The sequence below is a fragment of the Toxorhynchites rutilus genome, chromosome 3, assembly GCF_029784135.1.
Source record: "Toxorhynchites rutilus septentrionalis strain SRP chromosome 3, ASM2978413v1, whole genome shotgun sequence".
Taxonomy (NCBI): domain Eukaryota; kingdom Metazoa; phylum Arthropoda; class Insecta; order Diptera; family Culicidae; genus Toxorhynchites; species Toxorhynchites rutilus.
The window spans coordinates 109,784,587-109,809,921 of NC_073746.1; the positions used below are offsets into that span (position 1 = coordinate 109,784,587).

Consider the following 25,335-nt stretch of genomic DNA (forward strand, 5'->3'; position numbering starts at 1 on the left):
AAACGTACTCCCATTGACAAATCGTCACTCAATAATGAATCTACTGCATTTCTTGTAGCACTTTATTCACGCTTGCCAATATATTGCTGCTTTCTGTTCACGCACAATAAAGAAAATACCTCCTTTGCTTCGTGCACGCTCCTTTCGTTTCACGTTCATTTGTTCCATTCTATACACTGAAAACATGTATTTATTCGTCTGGTTAATATTTAATATTCCATCGTTGTATTCAAAATCTACTCACTGAAACAGGTAAAAACGGTGGAGTGAAAGGTTGTGTAATAGGCCAGCATGTGTGATTACTCAGTTGCCGGCGCTGGTGATGTAGTGGTAAGCGTTACTGCTGTGTTCTTCTATACCCCTTTAAATACTACTTTTTTATTGATTTTTTTTAACAGTCCGGGACAAACCATTTTGGTGTGATGAAACAGATGGAACATTCAATAGAATAACATGCGAAAAGATGCGAAATCAAATACTTCGACGATGATAATGAATATAGCCCATTCGAGCAGTATCAATTTCATATGGTATATTTCATGTATTTTTTTGTTTCGCCAATAGGGTAAACCATCCTATGTTGGGGTGGTCTGAAAGTTCCGTGTTTTTGTCCATTTTACCGAATATTCAAACCTCTTGTTTTTGAACCGCTGGACTGAACAACTTAAAATGTCAACTTTTAGGCGAAATTTTTTTTTGTGGTATAGAGACCAAAGATAGAAAAAAAAGTGTACCTCAATATATTTTTTTTATCATGCCCAAAAATAGCTGTGAATGAATTTAGGAAAAAACGGTAAAGATCTTGCTTCAAGCCTTTCCATATGTAAGCCTTTCCTTTCTGTTGTAAGACAATCCCCACACGTTCTTTGAAATGATGTCAACGATTCCCGGAAAAAAATGGCAAGAAAATAACTGCACATAAAAAAGTGTAATGTCACAAGTAGACTACAATATTTGGACCTGGAAAAACGTCATGGGTATAAGACCGTCTGTGATACCGTGCGCAAGTATACGAGTTTTGCTTTGGTGCGCTAAATGTCCGATGACTTGCCAAAGATCGTATCATATGATTCAAACTAATTGGGCAATCAGTGGAACACGGGTTTGTTTGCGAGAGACCGCCGCTTCTGCCACACAAATTTTTGCATTACTCGAGAATTAATTAAGCAAATGAAACCAAATTTGGCACGTGAAGGTTTTAAGGTGCAGTAAATGTTTTACGGTGGTTGAATACTCCTCCCCCTCTCTTAGGGGTGTCTGCCATACAAATGAAACACAAATTTTTTCATTACTCGAGAATTAATCAAGCAAATGAAACGAAATTTGGCATGTGGAGGTTTTAGGGTGCAATAAATGTTTATATGGTGGTTAGCCACTCCACCTTCCCCTCTAAGTGGGGGCTGCCATACAAATGAAACACAAATTTCTGCATTAATCGAGAATTAATCAAGCAAATGAAACGAAATTTGGCATGTGGAGGTTTTAGGGTGCAATCCATGTTTCTATGGTGGTTAGACACTCCACCCCCTCTCTCTAAGGGGGGGCTGCCATACAAATGAAACACAAATTTCTGCATTACTCGAGAACTAATCAAGTTAGAGGTTTTAGGGTGCACTGAATGATTCTATGGTGGTTAGATACTCCTCCCCCTCTCTTAGGGGGGCTACCATACAAAAAAAAAAACACAAATTTCTGCATTACTCGAGAATTAATTAAGCAAACGAATCCAAAATAGGTATATGGAGGTTTTAGGGCACAAAAAAATGTTTTCACGGTGGTTAGACACTCCACCCCCTCTCTAATGGGGAGCTGCCATACAAATGAAAGACAAATTTCTGCATAACTCGAAAACTAATTAAGAAAATGCCAAATTTGGTATGCGAAGGTTTTAGGGGACACGAAACGTTTCTATGATGAATAGACACTCCTCCACCCTCTTTAAGGAGAGGTGTCTGTTTTTATTCTACCATGTTGTCTGTATCAAACATTTATTCCAAGTAACGGAGAAACATGTTATTTGCAAGTGGTTGAGAAATCTTGAACGAGAATTGTGTCTGAAAATAATCTGATGTTATAATGATGAGTTTTGGTAGAAGTACTAGGAATTTTATAGTAAAAGGTAAATTCAACGGGGTCGATTAGAAGATCAATGAACAGTTCTGCGATTGGACTCATAAACTTGCACTTAGTAAGAAAACGTGAATGTTGAAAGGTATTGATATCAAAAAACAAATTTTGGGCGGGACGAAGTTTGCCGGGTCAGCTAGTTTAATATAATTTACTGATAAACCTTACAAATTTATAACATGAATCTGTAGTGCTGCAGATTTGGAATTTGCCATCCACGTATCAAAAGACAATCATTGATACTTTTGAGTTCATCTGGTATCAATGATTTGCTATTACTTATTACTTATTACTTATAATAGAACGCTCCCATCAGGTGCTCTCATTTCGACTGACTATGATCAAACACTATTTACATTTTATACGAAGCACACACTAAGCCACCCGAAGACTGCAACAAAGTAATCCAACTCGTAAATTCTCTCGATCTCGACCGTAAACAACGCGTGGCGACGACACTGGTTCCCTATTAGCCATTCCTTGCACAACTGACGACTGGCCGCCGAGTTCGTCACACGCTACATATATCGAGAGGAGTGCTAATGAAAAACAAAAAAGTAAAATTAACAGTTAATTCCGTCTCGAAATCACGACGATCTTTGTTTTTGTTTCCTTTTTGCTGTCCGACCGACCGAAAGCCGTTCACTCTGTCCACTTGTCCCTCACATAACAAATCGCGTACGCAGGCTTAAATCAGAGCCAGTTATTGTTGTTGTTCCTCGGTTTCCCCTCCTTCAACCAGAAAAAGAGGTTAACGCTGCAACAAGAGTCTGAGTGATGAATACAGAAAATAATCATAAAACAACAACCATCCGGCCAGACATTTTTGGGAAAAGAAATCGTAAGAAAAGGAGCTATGGCTATGGCACATCACCACCATCGCACCCGTATGATGCGTCTCAAATTGCAATTCAGTCGCTTCAGTGCATTTCGCTGAAGTCTGCTGATGGATACCACCACCGGCACCGGCACCGGTGTCAATGGTTCCGTTAAGTTTTGATATTTTTCTTTCTTTTTTTATTGCTGTTAAGCTTTTACGTCGTATTTTGCGTGGCACGACTAGATCGTTCAGGTGGACGATGGTCGCGCGAATTGCGTTGATAACCAGCAACAAACTAAACTGTTCCATTATTTTCTTTTCCTCCCCGCTTATAGTTCGTTTCCACATCGCGCATCTGTATGAGGTCCAGAACAAGTTCAAAGCGGCAAAGGAAGCATACGAACTGCTACTCGGTGACAAACAGCTGACACCAGTGCTGAAGGCCGACATCTGCCGCCAGCTGGGATGGATGTACCACAGTGTTGAACCTCTCGGGGAGAAGGCACAGCGCGAACGCTCCGCAATACACTGCCTGCAAAAATCAATCGAAGCGGAACCCAAATCCGGCCAGACGCTCTACCTGCTGGGACGGTGCTTCGCCGGGATCAACAAAGTTCACGACGCCTTCATAGCCTACCGCAACTCCGTCGAGAAGAGCGAGGGAAACGCGGACACATGGTGCTCCATCGGGTAAGATCAACGTTCTGAACCATTTTTCAAACAGTCTATTGATGGTGATCTGTCTTTCCAGAGTACTTTACCAACAGCAGAACCAGCCTATGGATGCGTTGCAGGCCTACATATGTGCCGTGCAACTCGATAAATCCCATTCTGCAGCCTGGACCAATTTAGGTATTTTGTACGAAAGTTGTAACCAACCACGGGACGCATATGCGTGCTATTTAAACGCCACAAAAAACTCGGACGGGCAGCAATCGACCGTAGTGTCAGCCTTAACCACTGCCAGCAGTGCCAACACTAGTGCAACATCAGCAACAACACCAACAACAACTGGAACAGCAAACGCAACAACCAACACAACATCTTCATTAAGTTCTGGAGCAACAGGAGTGACGACACCAACGACAGGAACCGGACCAGGAACAAACGCAGGACGAATCGGGTGTAGCCTTACCGATCCGACGGTCGTTGGGGGCGGTGCGAAACCCCAAAGCCTCACCCAGAGGATTAAGTTTCTGCAGCAGCATTTGGCCCACGCACCTATGCCGAGTATCACCTCGAAGCGACGGCAGCTGCCTTCGATCGAGGAAGCGTGGAATCTGCCAATCTCGAACGAAATGAGCTCCCGCCAGCAGCAGCAAGCGGCCACAGCCCAGACACAGCAGCGACAGTTCCAGAAGGGGTACACGCAGGTAAGTGGGTGGTAATTTTTTGAGCCGTTTAAGTGCTCAAATGGAGACCAATTATGATGTCCGTAATTTTAATTGTAAGTCCGAGACTTACTCAACTAAATCTTAACTAAACTAAAAGTAACTTATCGAAAGAATTTCAAGATTGTTTTCTTGTTCAATTAAATCTGCAATCAATCCAGTAAGGTGACGTTGTGCTACTTTTGGGTACATTTTGAATATTTTTACATTTACTATTTAGCGTGGGTGTGCATCTGAGATGATTGCAAAGTATGTATGAGCTAAAATCGTTGGGAAATAAAAAATATGTTCTGACACAAGCTGACAAGTTACTTTCGACAAATTTAGTAATTGATGGAAGAAGACCGAAAGATTGAAATATTTTTGACAATCTTCGATTTTCATTTAATTGTCTGAGTATTTTCACTTGTAAAAATTTATTTAGGCAAAAGAAAGGAAGCTATTTTTTTATTTAGACAAAAAAGCTTCCTTCTCGTTTATACACCATTTCTTAGAAGATTTCAATTCACGTTTACGAATTTCATCATTTCTCATTCCTGGCAAGGGCAATCATGGAATCTTTTTGTTCTGTTGAGGCCCAACAGGACAACCGAAGACATGTAAAAAAATTGTTTTGAGGAATTTTTTAAGCGATTCCACATTTTTTAAGCCTTCAGTATACTGATAAGGCTTCCGAATTGTCTCTTGAATTCGATACATTCATGGAATGATGAGAGAACAGTTCTCCGTAATTCACTTGGTCGAGACATGGCCGTGAATCTACCTGGAACAGATTACTTCCAAGAATTGTTTGTTTTCTGAAAGCTCGCACCATTTTTTTTGTCTAGAAATAAGAGGACTAACCATACCCTTGCAGTACGGCTGACGATGTAAATTTGCCTGCATTCAACACTTTATTAAAAGAATCATTAATTTCGACACGATATTACTTGCGTTGATATGCTGAAAACTATATACCTATATACTATACCCCTTGAGGTGACTTCATACTTTTGGCTGTAACTTTTCAACGAAAACAAATATGAATGCTTTTATAAAAACATTCCTGAGGGCATAAGCTTCCCAAAAATCTGAAAAGGATCGATGGGTGGGTTTGTAGAAGCAACCGAAGATGTTTAATACATGAATAATTCTTGTTCTCGTGAGGACAGTACACGAGATTTGTGTCCTTATTGCCAGTATGTATCTGTGTGAGAGAGAGAGAGAAAGAGAGAGTGAGAGAGAGTGAGAGAGAGAGTGAGAGAGAGAGTGAGAGAGAGAGAGAGTGAGAAAGAGAGAGAGTGAGAAAGAGAGAGAGAGTGAGAAAGAGAGAGAGTGAGAAAGAGAGAGAGTGAGAGAGAGAGTGAGAGAGAGAATGAGAGAGAGAGAGAGTGAGAGAGAGAGAGTGAGAGAGAGAGTGAGAGAGAGAGAGAATAGCGCTTTGGCGAGCGAGCGAGAACATTCTCCAGCCACTGCAAAATTATAACTAAGTGGAATTCCGCGTGTACACACGTTTATACACAGATTTGTTTGATTTTAAAAGCCTGTTTAAAAAAAAATTTAAAGCTGGCTAAAGTTTTCGGGTCAATGAGTAACAAGCATATGACTCGCAGATCTTTTATCCAGTGAATGAATGCACATCATATCATTTCGTTCAGCCGGCAGAGAGGTGTTAACGCTCAAAATCTTGTTACTCCAATGTAACGCTCCCGTTTTTGGAACTTTTAAACTTACACCCCAGTATAGAAATGAAAAATGTGCTCCTACGTCAAAATCCAATTTCGCATACATCGCATACAAACCGCCTAAACACTTCTGTGCAATCACAATATGCCTGTGGTATTTTTTAATAATAGGCAATGTTCTGATATACAAATGTTTGCAAATGATTGGGATACGCATTTTTTTTGTTTTTTATCTGCGTTCCTTTTATGTCGGTATATGTCCGCCACTTTTAGTGCCAATCACCGACACCAAGGACGTGACTCCACCCCCTGTTTTCTATCTATCCGACTCAACAACTCATGAACCGGGGAAACCGCTTTATTTCTCTTCCGCAGGAAGACGTAATCAGAGATTTTTCGCCTCGGAAAATCCTAACAACGCAGGCTGGGATTGAACCCTGGCTGGCCTGGTTGTGAGGCTGTTACGCTAGCCACACAACCACTGGCTGTCGGCAGCGCTTGGGACAAACCATAGAAATTAGGACTCTTTTCCTACTGCTACTGATTGAATATTTTCAGCGAACAATAGCTGCGTTCTGTTAAAATACGGCTTAACAAGCTTAATTTGATCGAAATTGTATGAAAAAAAAAAAACACTCAAGCGTTATCAGATTCTCAGATTCAATTTTGCAGAAATTTTTACGAAATTAACTTTCATTTATTAATATTTTGAAAGCGATTCGGGCCCTGGATAGAAGGCCTAGGATTTAAAAAAATATTAGTTGCGTTAATGTTTTTTGCTGTTTTTCTAAATGTTTTCACTTAACGTTATTGGGAAAAAATTATTACAGATGAATCGTTCAAAATATTGATCATCGCTAGCTACTATTTTTCCCCATCTTACTGGCGGAGCTCTATTGCAGCAAAGGTTAAAGGTCTTCATCTTTAGGTTATATACGAATCAATTCATTTTCAATGTTTCACTCATAAGAGTGAAACTGCTGATCGATCAGACCATGTACCTACGAACGGAACAAATAATAATCGGACTACGCAGTATTCGGGAAATGAGATGGGCCGACCTATCAGTCAATGTAAAGTTGTTCTCAAAACTAATTAAATGGCCTTTTTCGAAGCCTCGGAATTGAGTTTCAGTTTTTAGAAGCTTGACTGATGAATAAATCGAATAGTTTCTTGACTCTTTATCTCAAGAACAGAATCAAACTTTAAAAAAATCTGTTTTTGAGAGATGAATCGTTTCACACAATTTTCGGCTACAACGAATTGGCTTCGCAATGGATGGACCTGTTACACCAATTGGCGATCTAACGCGAAACGTAAACGATCGGTGAGACATCTGGATTCTGTTTTTGAACTATGAAAATGATGATAAGGTAACCTAAAACTGAAAAACAAATCACGTATGTTTTACTTCCGGACTTTCCAAGGTAGTTCTCACATGCAAGAACCATGCATTTTTCTACTTGTTTTTGATGGTGCTCTCGAATTTCCGTCTTTGATTCAACCATTGTCAATATTTATACAATTTTCACTACTGAAAGAGATAAGAAAATAACATGTTATATATAAAAATGCGCTGAATTAAATTTCTTAAAAACTCATCGCAATCAAATAATATTTTATGATTATAACATTGTAATTTATGGAAAGAACTACAAACCTTCCATAAGCTCACGTGGCAAAATTTAAAACCATCATCACTTTCACCGCAGCGCCGCCTAGGTGTAGATTTGTACGTTAGATCGCCAATTAAATATCATGATTTTTCGCGCTCAGGGTTCTCGAAATAACATTATTACTAGAAAACGATGTGCTTCGCCTTTTCTTCAAATAAAAAAAAAAAAATTTCATTTGCTTCCTCTGAATAATTAGTATACTTTGTTTTTGTTTGCAGAATGACACTAACGTATTTTTGAAATTTAATGTCAAATGAAAATAGGACACATGCAAATCATAGGAATGCATACAATTCTGCTTGCAACATCTGAAAAACATCAATCGGATAATTTTACCTCGCACACGTGGTAATTGTACTACCGTAAATTGGCCTACGGATCCTTATTTCTGTTAAAATCAAACCAATTCGTTGAACTGGCATACCTGTTGTCATAGAGCAATGAACGAGCTCTGATGAATGGGGCAAAATGATTCGAACACCAACCCATTCATTTCTCATCAGAACTTAACGAATCGTTCATGCGCCCAACGGTGCCAGTTCGTAGGATCATTTTCATTTTTTTACAATTTTGGTTTTTTTTTTTTTTGAATATCCCGCAAACGTAAAACCTTGAATAATACATTAAGTCCAAGAGATTGCGCGCTTTTGGCAACACGGCACCTTTTCTTAACGAAGAATTCACTCGTGACCCAACCTCTCATTCTCGCATCACATTTCGCTTCGCCGGCACATTTCACAGCGATGGTCGTTCATTTCATTTCAACCGCCATCGCGTTCGGACGTGGCTAGCAGCACTCTGTATTAGTATTTAAGGCTGCCTGTAAATTAGCTTCAATTATTTAAACTACTAGTGTAAAATAGTGATAATTTTAACGTAGTGAATCGAAATTAGCAGATTTTTGACGATGTAAGTACCATTAACGTATGACAGCTTGTCTGTCTGATTTGCATTGGCTCTCTTGAGTGTGGGATGGCCGTGAATCTCTTTTTGAGGTTATGTCCTCCCGCATGTGCTCGAGCGAGCGAACGGCAGTGAAGGTCAAAGACCTCGTCAAGCTGGCTGGCTGAGAGATGTAGTCGCGGGAGAGCCGAACCGTGTCGCACATGCTCGCAAAATTTCGACCGGCCGCCGTTCATATGGTCGTTGAACTTGTGCGCTCTTCTTTTTTTTCTGTTGGCGTGTTTTGTGCTCTTGGTCGGGTGGTGGTAGTCTTGTCGGCACTTTTATCATAACCAGTTTCGTCGCATCCGGATAAATTAAAAGTACGTCGTATCGATTTTTCCATTCGGTGGGACGTCTCTCCAGAGATGCTAGAGTAATTCACCGATGCCGGTGGAAGAGCAGATTTCGCTAACACCACCTATATGTCCATACGGTGGGGCTAGATAGTAGCTGCTTCTACAGAATTTCTAATTAAAGTGAAATAGTTTCCTTTAATGTGGTTGCACAAAGAATGACGATTTGTTTTATTTTTTCAGGGCAATCAACCGGCTCAATTCCAGGGCAGCAATGCAGCAGCAGTGGCGAACAAACGCTTTAAACAGGAGGAGGGACAGATGGGGCGACCCGGACAAGTCCCGAATTTCTACCTTAACCAACAGCAACTTCAGATGCTTCAATATTTACAACAGAATCAGAACAGTCTCAACGCCCAGCAACAGAACCTGCTACAGCAATATGCCCATCAATATCGTCTGATGCAGCAACACCAGCAACAGATCCGTTTGCAGCAGCAGCAGCAGCAACAAGCTCAGCAACGAAACCAGCAGGTTGGAGTTGCGACATTCCAAGGTCAAGGCCAGCAGCAACCAGTTGCTGGAGGTGGTTATTCACAGCAAGGCCAACAGGGTCAGCAGCTCGGGGCCCCCGATAATGGCAATTTTCCAGCCGTCTCCGGCCAACCATTCAAAACGGCCACCGGAAGCTATGGCTGTGCGGGAGGTTACCCAAACCAACCAAGTTCGGCCTTTGGACAGATTGGTTCCAACAGTCAGGCGGATCTAGGTAAGTTTACAGCAAATTTTTGAACAACTTGAAATTGCTGTAACCTCGTCAAATATCTGATTCAAATTCATATTTTTTTCAAGTCATAAACAGAAGAATCATTTCTAAAGCGAATAGCAGGACCTTTCTCTAGAACGAGTTTCCAGCAGCACTTCAAAGTCTATCAAAAAATTGACTATCCTTATTTTATATAGAGCCTTTTTATGTCAAACCGATATAGTGAATCTCAGATTATCGTGAAGAGTGGTAGTTTCATTCTTTCTCGTAAAATATTAGTATTTGTTATTTTTTATTCAAAGTGCTAAATTCCATTTTAGGGTGATCCAAAAATCATTTTTTCTCGGTACTTTCGTATTGAGTCACCGGAGCCGAAAAACAATAGATAGCAATTTTATTGTACACACTGGCACTCAGATATCTTTTGTATTGTTGCTGCCTTGTAGTGTTTTGTCATTTTTTAGTGTTACGAAAATGCGATTTTATGATTTGCGGTATTTATGTATGAACGCCACAGGAGCGCAATTTTCATTATGTTTTTTTCGTAATGAAATTTATTCTGAGAGCAACGTAATCAATTGTTCAAACTGCTTTCCACATGTATGGTATTGAATACATTCATTTGTTCCCAAAAAGTATCTCTGTCTTCCCTATTTATGTTATAATAAAAAAATTATTACAAAAATCATTTATCGGACCACCTAAAAGAATCAATTTAATTAGAACCACTATATCGGGTTGGCATGGAATGACTGTATATCTAGTTGTATAAGAAAAATGCCAATGTTCTCGTTGTGAACTACTCTTCGAAAGTGGGCTTTTCACTCCATCAAACATTGGTACATCAAGGTGATGCATTTAACAAAGTGTCGAGTTGTTTCATAAAATTTATTTTTCCAGAAATAAATTTTCGGAACCGTTCCTACAAATAGTTTTGAAATATAAAAAAATATTTTCATTATACCGCCAGTCGTATTAATCATGGCCATTCAACTCTCATTCCTTCCAACAGACCAAGAGCTGCAAGCTTTACTTTCATCTAAGGACGACACTGCCACATTTGCCGAAACACTGCTCAAACAGTTCGGTTCCGATGATCTGGACATCAAGGATATTAAACCGCTGGATCAACAAAATGGAATACCTGTGTCAGTCGTTTCGGATTCTACGTCCGTTCGATCGGGCGGAGAACGGTCTCCCACCATCAAGGCGGAAGCTACCTCCTCGACGGGTGGAAGCAGTCCAACGTCTGCCGCCGCGAAACGTCATCTGCTGGCGAAACATGACATCAAGCTAGAGCCGGTCATAAAAATCGAAAAGCTCTCCGAGCCCAGCTTGAAGCCGGGATTCACGATCGATATGACCTCCAAAGAGCTGCTGCAAGCGGTCAAAAAGTGTGACCTGAAGGACGTTTCCGCTGGGTTTTCGACACTTTCGCAGGATGCTCCGCCACCGGCTCCACCTGAGTGCCCACCGCAGCGATTAACCCGCGAACAGCTGCAACCTCCGACCCCTTCTGTGTTCCTGGAGAACAAGAAACACGCCTACAGTCCCCAGCTGCAAGAGTTCTGCCTGAAGCATCCCATCGCCGTAGTGAGACAGCTTGGGGCAGCCCTCAAGCTGGATTTGGGTCTGTTCTCGACCAAAACTCTTGTCGAGGCGAATCCGGACCACAGCATCGAGGTGCGAACCCAGGTTCATCAGTCCTCGGACGAGAACTGGGACCAGTCGATGAAGTCCAAGGTGTGGGCGTGTATTTCGCATCGGTCGCATACGACAATCGCCAAGTATGCACAGTACCAGGCTTCTAGTTTCTCGGACAAGATTAAGGTTGGTATATTTACTAATGGACATTTATATTTCACCATATGATGTATTGCTTATAACTTTCGTTCTACTGAATATTCAGTATGAAGAGATCTTTTTACTTAGCGCTGATGGTTTATTTATCCTAGAAATCAAAATTTTTCAATATTCAGTAGAATTACAACTAAACTATCTAATCTCTCGATTGCAGGAGGAGCGCGACAAGTTGGCGGGCATCGTGAGCACCAATTCGGATTCCGACTCGAAGGACTCCATCACGAACAGCAGCGGCACGGGGACGAGCAACAACGGCAAGCGGAAGAAGTGTAAAAACGGCAACAAAATGCTGCGCTTTGGTACGAATGTGGATTTGTCGGACGAACGCAAGTGGAAGACCCAGCTGCAGGAGCTGCAGAAGTTGCCCCCGTTTGCGAGGGTAGTTTCCGCGGCCAATATGCTGTCGCACGTGGGCCATATGATTCTGGGCATGAACACCGTTCAGTTGTACATGAAGGTGCCCGGGAGTCGAACGCCCGGTCACCAGGAGAACAACAACTTCTGCTCGATCAATATCAATATTGGACCGGGGGATTGCGAGTGGTTCGCGACGCCAGATTCGTACTGGGGTGGTATCCAGGCACTCTGCGAAAAGAATAATATAAACTACTTGCACGGATCGTGGTGGCCTGCCTTGGAAGACCTATACGCGGAGAATATTCCCGTGTATAGGTTCACCCAGCGGCCGGGCGATTTAGTGTGGGTTAACGCCGGGTATGTGGTAGACATAGGGAAAACTGTTAATATACATTAGGTTATAATTGTGTTGTTACATTGCAGTTGTGTTCATTGGGTGCAGGCCATCGGATGGTGTAATAATATCGCGTGGAACGTTGGACCCCTGACGGCGCGCCAGTATCAGCTAGCGGTCGAGCGGTACGAGTGGAACAAGCTGGAAAGTTACAAGAGCATCGTGCCGATGGTTCATCTCAGCTGGAATCTTGCCCGCAATATCAAGGTTGCCGACCCGAAGCTGTACGAGCTTATTAGGTGAGTTGGGTCAACTTATTTTGGCGGAATATAGAGCTTATCAACATGTTGGAATGATGAATCAAATCTAAAAATTACTAACTTTCGTTCTACCGAAAACTCCGTGTAGAATAATGGATATACTGATCGCTCATGCTAGAAGAAAAATAGCACAAACGAAAGAAACTGAGAAGCCGAGATTCTAATGTTATTATTTTGTCTTTCGCAGAACTTGTCTGATGCAAACGATGAAACACTGCATGCAAATTCTGGAGTACGTTAAATCGAAGGGTATAGAGGTTCGATTCCATGGTCGGGGGAAGAACGAAGCGTCTCATTACTGCGGACAATGTGAAGTAAGTATGACAGAAAATTTTTAAGTGATCAATATTTTTATATATTTAGGAGGGGGTGGTTCTAAATCAAACATCTGAATTGAAAAGGCTATAAAAGAGTCTAGCATTGAGCTTTATAGTAAAGTTTCTTCACAATATTTTTATCAGTTGAAATGATTATTTTTTCCGATAAAGAATTTTCGACCAACTGAGAAATATTGAGCAATTGTCAAACAGATTTTTAAAAAGAAAGATGACTCGGGATGCGACAGAGATGAACAAATGGTGGAACAGAATGGCCGTTCAGATTATCTAACAGAGTGTCCAAAATATGTTGGAGTGGCATTGACGAATTTACGTTAAACACCCCTTACACGATCAGTAGCATCGACATTATCAGTAATGGCAATACTAGCAAGACACTCCATTCGGCATCATCATTATTCTTCAACCATACACGATCATTTTTATTGCTTCCAAGAATGCAGCAACTCTAGCCTTCATAGTCGTAAGAGAAATATACACTTTTTCGAAATGAAAACTGTCAATGAAAATCAATTTTATTGTATCAAATAAACATCCAATAATTTTAAAGGTTTTCTGCAAACAATGAACAAATCTAGAATGAAAGTTGTTCCTAATAATGGTTTCTAATTATGATTTCAACAATTTGATCTGTTAATGTAATGTCTTTCGGTGATGGATGAAGAAGATTCAAAACAATATGTTATGAGCATTCGAAAACCATTTTGAAATTCTTTTCATTGATCTATTCACAATTTAAAACTGTTTTTTTCAATAGTAATCTCAATAGCTTATGCTTGATTCATTACCTTCGTAGATGTCGACACCGTATTTCACCCGTATGCTTCCTCCAATCATTTGGGCAAAAGTTGTCGACACTGCACCGCCGCTATCGCGAATTACCATTGTAAGCTTCGTGCTCCATCGTTGTGAGGCGAAAATAATAACGGGTTTTCAGGTAGAAGAAACAAACTTTTAAAATCAAAAAGTATAAATGAATTTTTTTTTCGCATCAAATATGTTGCTCTATGTAAAAGAACAACAGATTTTCTGTAAATGGTGGAAAAATCTTGAGCTAAAATTAATTCTGGTGGTAATTTTATTTTATACTAATGAGTTTTAGTAGGGATTTCAGAAAAATTATAGAAAATTGATCAAGTAAGGTTCAGTGCTACGTGTTCTATGCATTCAAGTAACAGCAAATAATAACTTTCATTCAAATTTTAAGAATTTTAAATTGCTTTGGGCCCACTAATCTGATAGAGAGTAAATTCGCTCACAAATATAGATTTTGACACAAGATGCTGCACAGTATCCTAGACACCTCGAATGATAGTGTCCCTGCTCTATTACAGTAATGATGGAGCGAGATCAGAAAATCCGGATTTGCATCATTATTGCTCTTCATATCAATTTTGCCAACTTTACACGATCATTGTTATTGTCATTCTGATGAAGTAATGTCATTATTATTTATCGTGTAAGGGACCCTTTAAAATTGCAATCAGATGGCGCAACGAGTAAAATGATGTTTTGTTTTTTTGGTATGGAATTGGTTTGATTTGTTTTGAAAAATTAGAAATTTTCTGCAAATTTCCCGGACTCAAGTATTCTTTCTACGCTGAAAAGGTTAGAAAATCATCATTTTACATTGTTTCATTCATAACATATGACGAGTGATCCGGTACATGTGTTATAATTTACATTTTTTCACTAGGTAAATGATGGGGGGCATTTGTTGCGCTTCAAACTTTGCAGTTCCTTCTCGTATCGGCCGAAAGGAAGCTCCTGCACCATCAATGATATCAACCAACTTGATATGATATCGATTGCATCGTCATCATTCACAGTTTGAGCTTCTGAAAAATGTCCGGAAGTTAGTACTCATAACCTATATGAATCAAACATAAACATTTCGAAAATTATCTATGACTTTGGTCCAATCGGGTGTTGAAACCATTGTAAATAGACAAAAATATAATTTTCTTACCATTTACTGATGACATTTAATGGCTAAAATGATTTCAAATAGAAATTGATGAAAATAATCACGACCGAATCGCGCGTTCAGGTGCGTAGAATAAACAAACACTTCACTTTTGTAGTTCTGAGCTCTAATGTAGGTGTCGCATGAGCTGATTTAACTTTGCGTAAATTCGTCAATTGAAAGGTGAAGATTGATCTTTCATCAAAACAAAAACTGAATTGTTCAGTTTTGGTTGTTCGTCATTTTTCTTTTAAAATGCAATAAATGAGCGTCATTCCATCAACCCATATCGTACCAAGCAATTGAAAAATTTAACAGCAACTTTAATAATTTTTCATGGCTTAGGGTGGGTTTAGACTAGTGATATATTCATATGAAGAAATATGATGAGATTTATAGAAATCGCATCAACCGTTTACACTAGTGTGATGAATATATTCATATCTTCTATAATGAATATATTCATATCTTCGGTGAATTTATTCACCTGGAGTAGAACTGCATCCAACTTTAGTGATTTCTCACCAGTGAGAAATTCACAAGCGTTTACATATGCTGAATTTATTCAAGTTATATATACCTCGAATAAGTGTATCATATTTATTCTCACCCGTTTACACCTATTTCACGTGAATAAATCCATCTATAGCTATAGATCTCCCTAATGTAAACCAGCCATTAGGAAAGCAAGCATATGGTAAGGTTTTGCCATCAAAAGATACCTAACTACTTACCACTTACCATCAATTTCATTCAATTTTGTATAATTTTATTGGTCAATTAATTAGGTTTAAAGCAACTATAAGTGCACAACATAACATAACCTAACAAATAACAACACCTAATAAAATACGAAAACTTTTGTGCAGTACTATTTAGACAAAAGAACACACATTGCAATGTAAGAAAATAAACCGTATGATTAAACTTCCTACATGAAGAAAAATGCAGGTTCTGGACAATCTTCGATACAATTTCTAAATTTGTTGGTTTTTCGTCATCTCCCGGATAATGAATAATTCGAATTTTTTTTGAATATTGGGGTTTCTTGAACGTCAGTGCTAAAAATTACATCAATGGATCTCGTAAAAAATATTTTACAGCTCGGTACGATATGATATCCGAGATAAATTCATTTTTTCGCGTCTAGATATCAAATGACTCGAGCTTTATGTTCACGAATGATCATCTAAATGTCATTCTTAGTTCATTGTGTTTTCGTAATTGAAACGTAAAAACTAATAAATTAGAAACATCGCTACAGGGTTTGTCTGTCTGTCTTTTTGTTTTAGAGAGGCTTTGAAGGTACAGAGTTTCGTTCTTACAAGGAAATAAAAGCAACAGAAACGAATTTAATAAGAGCGCAACTATTTTGACCTTCCTTAATTGAGAGTTCCAAATGGTTTCGAATCATGTTTAGAATTAAATCATTTTCCAGATGCTTTCTTCAACAAGCAACATAAAAAAACAAAGAACTTCATAATTTCTATATCATATCAGAAGCCTAACGGAAACTGCAGCTTAGACGCAAGGTGTATTGTTTGGCGGAAGAGTTTTTGATTTTAAGACGACTGTTGTATTGTGCCCTCGCGAAGTGTGGATTGTTCCTGCGAAGCAATCCGGAGAACGAGGTCTGATGCTTGTTTTCGTTGAATTCCAATAATTCCAGAAACAAGTCTGATGACAAAATAGTAGTTGTGCTTGAAATGTGTTCTTGATTTATTTTCCAGACACAATTTTAAACGAAGATAATCATGTTCAGAAGCGTGCACACACTATCAACCCCTAGAAGCGATTTGGACTTTGCGTCGAACGAAACTTTTGAGTATGTTTGCTACTTATTGGCTGTTGGGACTAGAATCAAAATCGCGAAAGGATTTTTTGTTATACTCGCGAAGCTTGGTTGATATTTATTTTTTGTTTTGCTTCGTACGTCAGTTCAAGCTCTACCATTTGTGCATATTCTGAGAAGCTGAAATTTTCATTCTACATACACCACATATCATTACATTGACTTAAGAAGCAACTCCCGGATAGGTTCTATTGAAAGACTGGCCAAAAAAAACTCTGACTACAGAACTGGTTTCGTAAAGAGACGTCAACGCTTCAATAAAAGTTATTTAATACAAGGATAATTGTAAATAAAACCGTCAGATTCACGGAAAACGTGTTTTGTTGCCATTCAGGTCCACGTCATTTGCACTACAAACCAGGGCTCTGCATAGTCATAGTCAACTGAGGATAGTCGGCTGACTATCTGACTGACTATATTCCTATTCAGTTAGTAATGACTTTTGGCTTCTTCACGCAGTTTCTCCGCCAAAACGACTAAACAGTCAGTCGGGCATTTAGTCGCTATCTCCCTCTACCGACTCGACTATATCATTTCATTCTTCCCAGTAAAATTGTCCTCATTGCATTTTGAAGTGATTTCCCCCAAAACGAATTCGTTCCCCTCTTTCTCTCTCCCATGTACGTGTGCATGCATCGATGTTTGAATTCAACGTGGTTTGACATACGCTATAGGTGAGCTAGATTCTTTTGTATCGTACACGAAAATTACTCACACGTAGAAAAAAGCGTGCAGTTTGTGTGCGCTATTTTGCACGCTATTTACTAAAACTAACGCGAGGACCTTTATAGCATACTTGATAAATGTCTAGGTTCGTTGGTTTGAGTTCACGATGGGTAGGCAATAAACCGTCCATTGATGGGGTAATTTCTTTTTTGCATCAAAAATCATGTTTTCGTTTCTCTTTATATGGACGTAAAAATAAGATTGCGTACGCGGGTATAAATTTCGTTCCCAGGGAAGTAGGAAATGTGGATTGAAGTCAGTTGAATGAAGAGGCAGATTTGTATTCATTAGTCGAGTCAGTTAAAATAACCATTGACTGGACTAGTTCACCAGTCATTCTCGCTAGTCAACGCTAGTTAATTCATTTTCTAGTCAAGTCACTTTTTGTTGTGGGCAACTGCCGAAGCAGTTCTAGTCGAAGCGAAGCTACTGAGAGTAAAGTCGGTCTTCATTTTTCACCTCCGAAGATTTCGGGCCCTTCTACAAACTAGACGAAGCACGAAGTGACAACTAATCTGAATAGATTTACATTATGATTATTTTACATTTTGGGATTACAATTTGGGAGAATGATTGAATTCTTTCCAAATGAATTGGATAACAGACGATATATAGGGTGTTTATTGCGTGTTCGTTTACTGAGAGAACGATTGTGGGTTCAATCTTCCAATGACAATCTCCTAAATGCCCCTCTCAAGACTAGAGATGAATGGACGATATAATCGTCAAATAGGTTTGCATCATTTTGACAATTCGGTTTTCGGTTACCGTATACCGGTTACATGCTGACTATCGATTTTCACCTCAAATGGATATGACGTTGATGCTAGAGCAACATTGGATTTCGAGGCGTTCCGAGTCCTGCCGTATTTCTGGCTTGGCTGGGGTGCGTGAAATTCAGACAATGATAAAAACAACAATAAGTAATTGCCCACGTTAGTTATCTTAGTTATCTGTTGGTACTTCATTATTTTATTCTTATCGTCATTTCAGGTGGAAGTGTTCAACATTCTGTTCATCCGGGAGCAGGAGAAGCGCCACGTCGTTCACTGCATGGGTTGTGCTCGGAAGCAGGCTCCCTCGTTGCAGGGATTCGTCTGTCTCGAGGAATACAAAATGGCCGAATTGATGCAAGTGTACGACGCGTTCCTGCTTCAGACGGCTCCTCCGCTACCAATTCAACCTCCTGTGGCACCATCGCAATCACCACACCAGCAACAACAGCAACAGCAGTTACATCTGCATTCATCCTCGTCGTCACAATCGGTCACCGCTCAGTTGCCTGTATCATCCACCTCAGTCGTTACCATAAGTTCGTCATCGTCCAGTTCGTCGATAGGTGCCGTGATCACTAGCACACCCTCGAGCAGTAGTAGCAGTTCAGGCCAAATCGGAACCCCCATGCAGGTCTCGTAAGTTTAGTATTTAAGTTCAAAGCTTCTCTATCCAAGGCCCCAACTCTTGGAGATGTTTGAGTTTAGTTCAATTATACGACTTTTCTGCTTTCTTTACTGTTTCACTCTCGCGTGATGAGGAAATCAGAGAGAAGGAGAGAGAGGGTGCCAACTAAAAGACTACAATAATCCCTCCCAAATGAAGAAAAAAAAGAAGTCGAAAAACATTGTGTATAATATCCATTTTTTGTACATATCCAAGTATCGTAGATTTTCTGCTAAATATAGTTCGTAAGTCTAGATTGCAAGAAGAAAGCTAAACAACCAATAATGAAACACATAATTATTTATGCAACCAATCACTGCTTCATTAATTATACGCAAACCGCGATAGAAGACGAACATTTTTTCCCGGGATATATTGCTAGAACATGAAGAGAGGGGAATCACACAAATTCTCTCTCCTAATCTAAGTAGTTTAATTTATTTGGTGTGGCATGCTGAACGATTTCATGGGCTCATCTTTTCTTCTGTTGTTGTGTGCTGGTGTTTGACCACCGGTGAAGAAACAGTGTGAGAGAGGGGTGGGGAACAGAGCTCTCACCTAGATGTAGACATGCAGGGAACCGTCGGAACGCAGGAGCTGGTCGATAACCATTACAAAAAAAAAAACCATGAGCGAGAGTGAACAAAACCAGGCGGCTTATATAGAAGCAAACACAAAATGGAACACTGTTATTAGCTTTTCATATTTCGAAACACAGACGAGACACAGAATCCGGAAACAAGATACAAACAATACAACAACAACAAAAAAATAGTTTTTTAATGAAGCGAAACGTGAAACAACAAAACAATCCTCAGGTGATTTAAGAAAAAATAGTTTAAAAAAGAAGAATGAAATTTAGCGTAAAAAAATGATAAGTTAACATTTTGAAGCAAGCAGCATAAACAACACACAGCCACAAATATTCTTGCAGAACGCGCGTGACGGAAAAAGAGAGAAAGAGAAAAGTTACGACAGGAAGTGAACCGAGTTCACGTAAAACAGAGCGTAGAAAAATATTTTTGAGTAACACGAGAGTAGCGATGGTGTTTGGAAGACCATTTCTTAAATTTTCATTTACTCTGAGTAATATAGCGAAAAACAGCAAGCACACACGTCCACACAACATACACACACACTGATTGAGAGGGCACTTCTGATTGCGATAATACGGAGTTTATTACATAAGGAAAACGTATTTAGTTTCTGAGTGGGAAAAAAAAAGTTTTATAGGTCCTATTGTGCGCTTCAGTTTCATTTTTTGAATATTTAACTTTGAAGCGATGATTGGTATAATACCACCGGTTAGGATAAAGTAAATCAAACTGTAAGGGGTGGTGAATTCATTCTAGGATGGATGAGGTGTACAGTTTCTGACAAAATTTCTTAAAATTGCGTACAATTCATGGATTATTATTGGGCTGCCCGAAAAGGCCAATTTTTTGAGTTCAAATCAAAAACTTTTTTCTTGTACATAGAATGAACGCATAAAGACGAGATATACATACATACAGCCCTGTTCTGTATTCCGACGGATTTCCATTTCGTTCGAAAACATTATTTCGTTCGAGTTATAATTTTGCGTTCCTTATTTCGAACGTTTTGACCATTTAATGTTCGAAGAGAAACAAATCGAACAAAATGCAAAAACTACTCGAACGGAATACAGAATAGAATTTCATCAACTCGTTCGAAATATTCCGAATCGATCGAAATACAGAATAGGGGTATAGTGTTAAAGGTTAAACTCTCAAGTTTTGGAATATTTCACGAACAAATTTTCATCTTGGTATGTGTAGATGTATTGGACAAAAATATCGGAAAGGAATAAAAGAAATCATTCAAACAACAACATATAGCGCGTTGACACCAATAGAAGGAAGACTTTCTAAACCTTCAAAACATGAATCCGTGAAAATATCCTGTAAAACTACTGTAAATCACGAAAAGACAGTTTCATTTATATGTTTGGAAACAATTGAATACCTGATTTCACAACAGTGCGCTGAACTAGAGCATTCAAAAAATGCCGAATCAAAAAACGGGGCATGTTTTTATAGAGTAGAAAGAGCAAATGTCGCGTTCTTTCTACGGACAATGTGGACAGAGAAAATATTTCAATGTCAGCTCCGCCCGTTTTCAATTTATTGAGAATATACAAGTTATTCGCGATTTCACAACATCCACGATTCATCCCGTCATTCAGCTAGCGACCAGACGGCAGCGAGGTTTTTCAAATGACCTTTCTCAAAGCCTATAGTTAAGCCTTAAAAATTGACCTCCAGAGCCTCTATAATACAAACCATAACCATCATTTTTCAAGTCACAGTCTCGCTCCAGCTAGCAAACAGCAGTCTTTCTCAATGCTGATGTCAGACACAGCTGTTTTGCTCGATAGAAGGGAAAAAAGAGAGGATAGGTATCGCACCCAGTGGTGCAATTTCCTTCGCTGGCTGCTGTGTTACAACGCTATACCAGCTATCGAGTGAACGTTGAATGTGGTGTTTTGTATAAATCTCACGTACGTAAGCACGTAAGCTTCTGGGAATTTGTTAACAGCAATAGGAAAAACTCGAGCATTACGCCCAAGGTGATTATTCTTGATTAGAAAAAGTCATCATCTCCTGACGATGTGTGTGAAATGTTTGCGAAACATTTACAGTAATTTCAGCTATGGTGGTTTCAGCAACGAGAAGACTGGAAAATTTGCTTGCTCCTGGTCCGGACTAAATTCCGGCAGTTGTGTTGTGTCGGTGTTCACCTGCTTGCGCTGAGCCTATTGGAGTCATTTTCAATGCACCTTTCGATCAAGGTAAATTTTCAACATTGTGAAAGGGATCATCTATGTTCCCTGTCTTCAAGACTGGACAAACGGGACATAACGAACTATCGTGGTATCACCAGTCTTTCGGCGGCGTCCAAGTTGTTCGAGATTATCTTGAGTGAAGTTGTCTTGAATCGCTCTAAACGTTACATGCCATTGGACCAGCATGGATTTAATCCTGGGCGATAGGTAACTACTAATCTTTTGGATTTCACTAGTATTTGCATCAACACACTGGAGAAGAGATCCAAAGTGAAAGTGATATATAAGGATTTGAAGTTAATAAGGTGGTTGAACTCGTAATAAATTGGAAGAAAACTTTGGGTGCGACTCGGCTCTTCCGATGTACCGCGGGGAGCCCACTTCTGTTCACAGTCCTGTTTGGAGTTAGATGCAAACTGTGTTATATGCAGATGGCATTAAACTGTATGTTGTTGCTTACTCGATCGATCGATGCCATCGTCTTCAGACTGTGCTGAATACTCTCGTTGACTGGTGCCATCGCAATAAAGTTATTGTCAGCGTTCCAAAATGTGCGGTGATGACGTTCCACCGCTCTCTGAAGCCAATACTCTACGATTACTCTATTGAAAATGTTAAGCTGCGCAGAGTAGAGCGAGTAGCGAAACTGTTTAAATTGGAGTTGTATTGCTTCGCGAAATATTCGCGTTCCTCACTCGGTGGAAGCATTCATTCGTCGGTCCTTGATAGTGCTACCAAATATTTGTAAGAGTTCCATTCTTGAAATTCTATAATGTTCGTTTTTTGTCGGTCATAATTTCGTTGTGCTACGTTAACAATGCGGTCGTGTCTTGGACACCACTCTTCTTTATTTTTTTATCTTTTGCAATACGAAGATAAAAATTTGTTCGTAATATGTTACAAAACATGAGAGTTTCACCTTTAAAATGGTGTACATCCCATCTTTATGCGTTCATTCTATGTAAAAAAAAATATTTTGTTTGTAATGAAAAAAATCGACAACTACTTTTCGGGCAGCCCAATACAACACACACACCACATGATCTCATACTTTTTCTTCCGCTCGTAGGGTGAGATATAAATAGTAGATTTTTTTCATTGTACATAATATCCTTCCTGGAAGAATCTTTCGTTAGATAATGTATCGAAATGTATGAACAAAAACCACGTTTTAGTTAGTGTAATTTAATTCAGTAACAACTACTGTCAACAATATGGTTGTCTCTAATTTCGAAGCAGCAAAAATATATAGGAGAATGGACCGTCAGCAGTGCAGGCAGCAAACAGTTCGATGATAATCCATAAGGTGCTTTAGTTTGGGCTAAGATTTTATCGCGTATATTGTGTACAGTGTACGGGAACCCCTAGATATTAGTGGAAAAGGAGTATGTAGTGAACTGTTCTAGAACGGAAATTAACTGTAATTTAACCAGACGCGTTCGTTTGTGTGAACTATGAGCTATATTAGCGTTTAAGGTACACACATACACACACCGCTGCTTAATAATGGAGCATCCTTCTGTGTTGGGATTCTGATAAGTGAAAAGCGTGTGTTTAGTGAGTTGTATAAAGGATTAGACAATGTTTGTTCTTTTATGTTTTAGCAAAAGTGAGCTTCCTAAACAGACGATGGAGGGAAAGGAAGTTCACATGGGTCAGGTTAAGTTAGGTATGTCGTTTCAGGCAGAAAAGTTTATCGAAGTAGGAGGAGAAATAGTGAGGACACAGTCTAGATTTCCTATTTCACGCCCAGCACATCATTCAAATCGCTCGTTTGATACATCACTTTTTTCACAGAATCAAGTGTCAGATTCAGTAAAGTCATGTTTTTTTCTCGAACAAAAATTAAAGTTGAAATTTGCTTATCAAAATTATCTTCCAAATTTTAAAAACAAATCACGAAGACAAACCAACCGGATTGCTATCGAGGGGGGAAAAGAGATTGGGAGAATATTTATTTCTCTCGCAACATATTGTACAAAGCATGTTTGAGGTAAAATACTTTCACTAATAAGGAATGACCAGTATATCACTGCCAATTAAAACTGAATTAATTCCTGCATTATTCCGTGCCAATCAAACGTTGGAGGGAAAATATGGAATTAATTCTCGTGTACTCAGAATGAAGGAATTTTTGAGACAAAGAGACGGAATGGAAGAAGAGAGGGGGGAAAGACAAACCCGAATCGGAATGGACATGTACAGCAAAAAGGCATGAGTAGTTAACCCCTGTAAAATGTGGATTATTACTCAATTTATTCTTACCATTAATTATCGAGAAAACATTAATTGGAAACACTAATCTTAATCGACATTCGCTATTAGGAATCGCATAAAAAAGAAACTATTGGAAAATGAGAAAAAAGATTGATCTTGAATTAAAAAACACAAATTGAATGAAGAAAAAACATGTCTTTCAACGTATCATTAAGGAACATACTGCAGGATTTTTGCCCTTTACGTGCAAAACAAACATATACACACACACTCAGCAGGAAACGAAGCATGCAAACATATATAAACCAAATAAATTTTCTTGGTGCGTTCACAACACAACATGCTCTCGAAGGTTATCATCAGTTTAATCGTTTTATTCTCGCGCATGAAATTTCCCAAAAACGAATTGAGATAGGCGTGTGAGCCTACACAATCAGTTTCACCTTACACAATCACCGACTTCATCGCTGTTGTTTCCATTTTTCATAAAACAGCATAAAACAGTCGAACTGCACGAATAGGAAAAGGTAGGGAAAAAGAGTTTCAGTAGCAAAAGAAGAAAAAGAAAATATGATAGAACCGATCTATTTTTGTTCTTGGTGTGTTTGCTGTTGTGATGGTGTTCTTCAACTGTAAATATTAAATGAATTTCGTTTTGTCAGCAAAAAAAAACAATTTAAAAAAATACCTCAGAGAAAGAATGAAATGGAAAACAAAAAGGTGTAAATATACAGTAATAAGACGCAAAATTGAACAATTATATTAATATTTAAATGACGACCGAATACAACCTAGTGCAAGAAACAATTCTGAATAAAAATACGATAACAAAAAAAATAATTATCTTTTACACTTTTAGTAGCGTGTAAGCGGTACAAGAACAGAGCGAAAAGTAATTTTATTTAATGGATATTATTTATCAAACATAACTTGAATACACACAGATACACTTAGAGCAACCGTGAAAGAAAGGGCGACCCACAATCTAGGAAACTGAGAAAAACGGAAATGGAAAAGAAATATCTTGGAATGAGCGGAAATTTGTCGACACATACACTTAACACATAAATAAGAATAAAGAAAAAACAGAGAATACATTTTTGATACGAACTGTACCGTAAAAATTCGAAGATGCCTCTACACGTTGACGAATTTGTGTATTAACAACACCATTTAAGAGAGAAAATCGTGGTCGATAAAAAAAAAATGTAGGACAAGAAAAAACGTATTATATAATTATGGCTAAGCAGAAGCATTATCATCGATTATTGTATTTTTTGTAGAAAAAAATACATTGAGAACGAATCGAAAACGTAAATTCTTTTGTTTCGTGGATCGAATTGGCAATATATTATTGTAGTAAGAATGAAAAAATTACGCTTTGTTTTTTTTTCTGGGAAATAGAAATAAAAGAAAGTATGAAAGTCGAGCTTG

At 38.9% G+C, this 25,335-nt stretch overlaps 1 protein-coding gene across 2 annotated transcripts in view; it reads left to right on the forward strand.

Moving 5' to 3' along the window:
• Positions 1-25,266, forward strand: part of LOC129775281 (histone demethylase UTY) — a 195,824-nt gene extending 170,558 nt beyond the window's left edge. For both annotated transcript variants that reach the window (XM_055779810.1, XM_055779811.1), the window contains 8 exons: positions 3,283-3,637; positions 3,699-4,320; positions 9,160-9,685; positions 10,695-11,512; positions 11,700-12,259; positions 12,326-12,535; positions 12,744-12,870; positions 18,432-25,266. In XM_055779810.1, the coding sequence (XP_055635785.1) occupies positions 3,283-3,637; positions 3,699-4,320; positions 9,160-9,685; positions 10,695-11,512; positions 11,700-12,259; positions 12,326-12,535; positions 12,744-12,870; positions 18,432-18,854 (3,641 nt within the window). In that variant the 3' untranslated portion in view covers positions 18,855-25,266. The remainder of the gene's footprint in view (positions 1-3,282; positions 3,638-3,698; positions 4,321-9,159; positions 9,686-10,694; positions 11,513-11,699; positions 12,260-12,325; positions 12,536-12,743; positions 12,871-18,431) is intronic.
• The last annotated feature ends 69 nt before the right edge of the window (positions 25,267-25,335 follow it).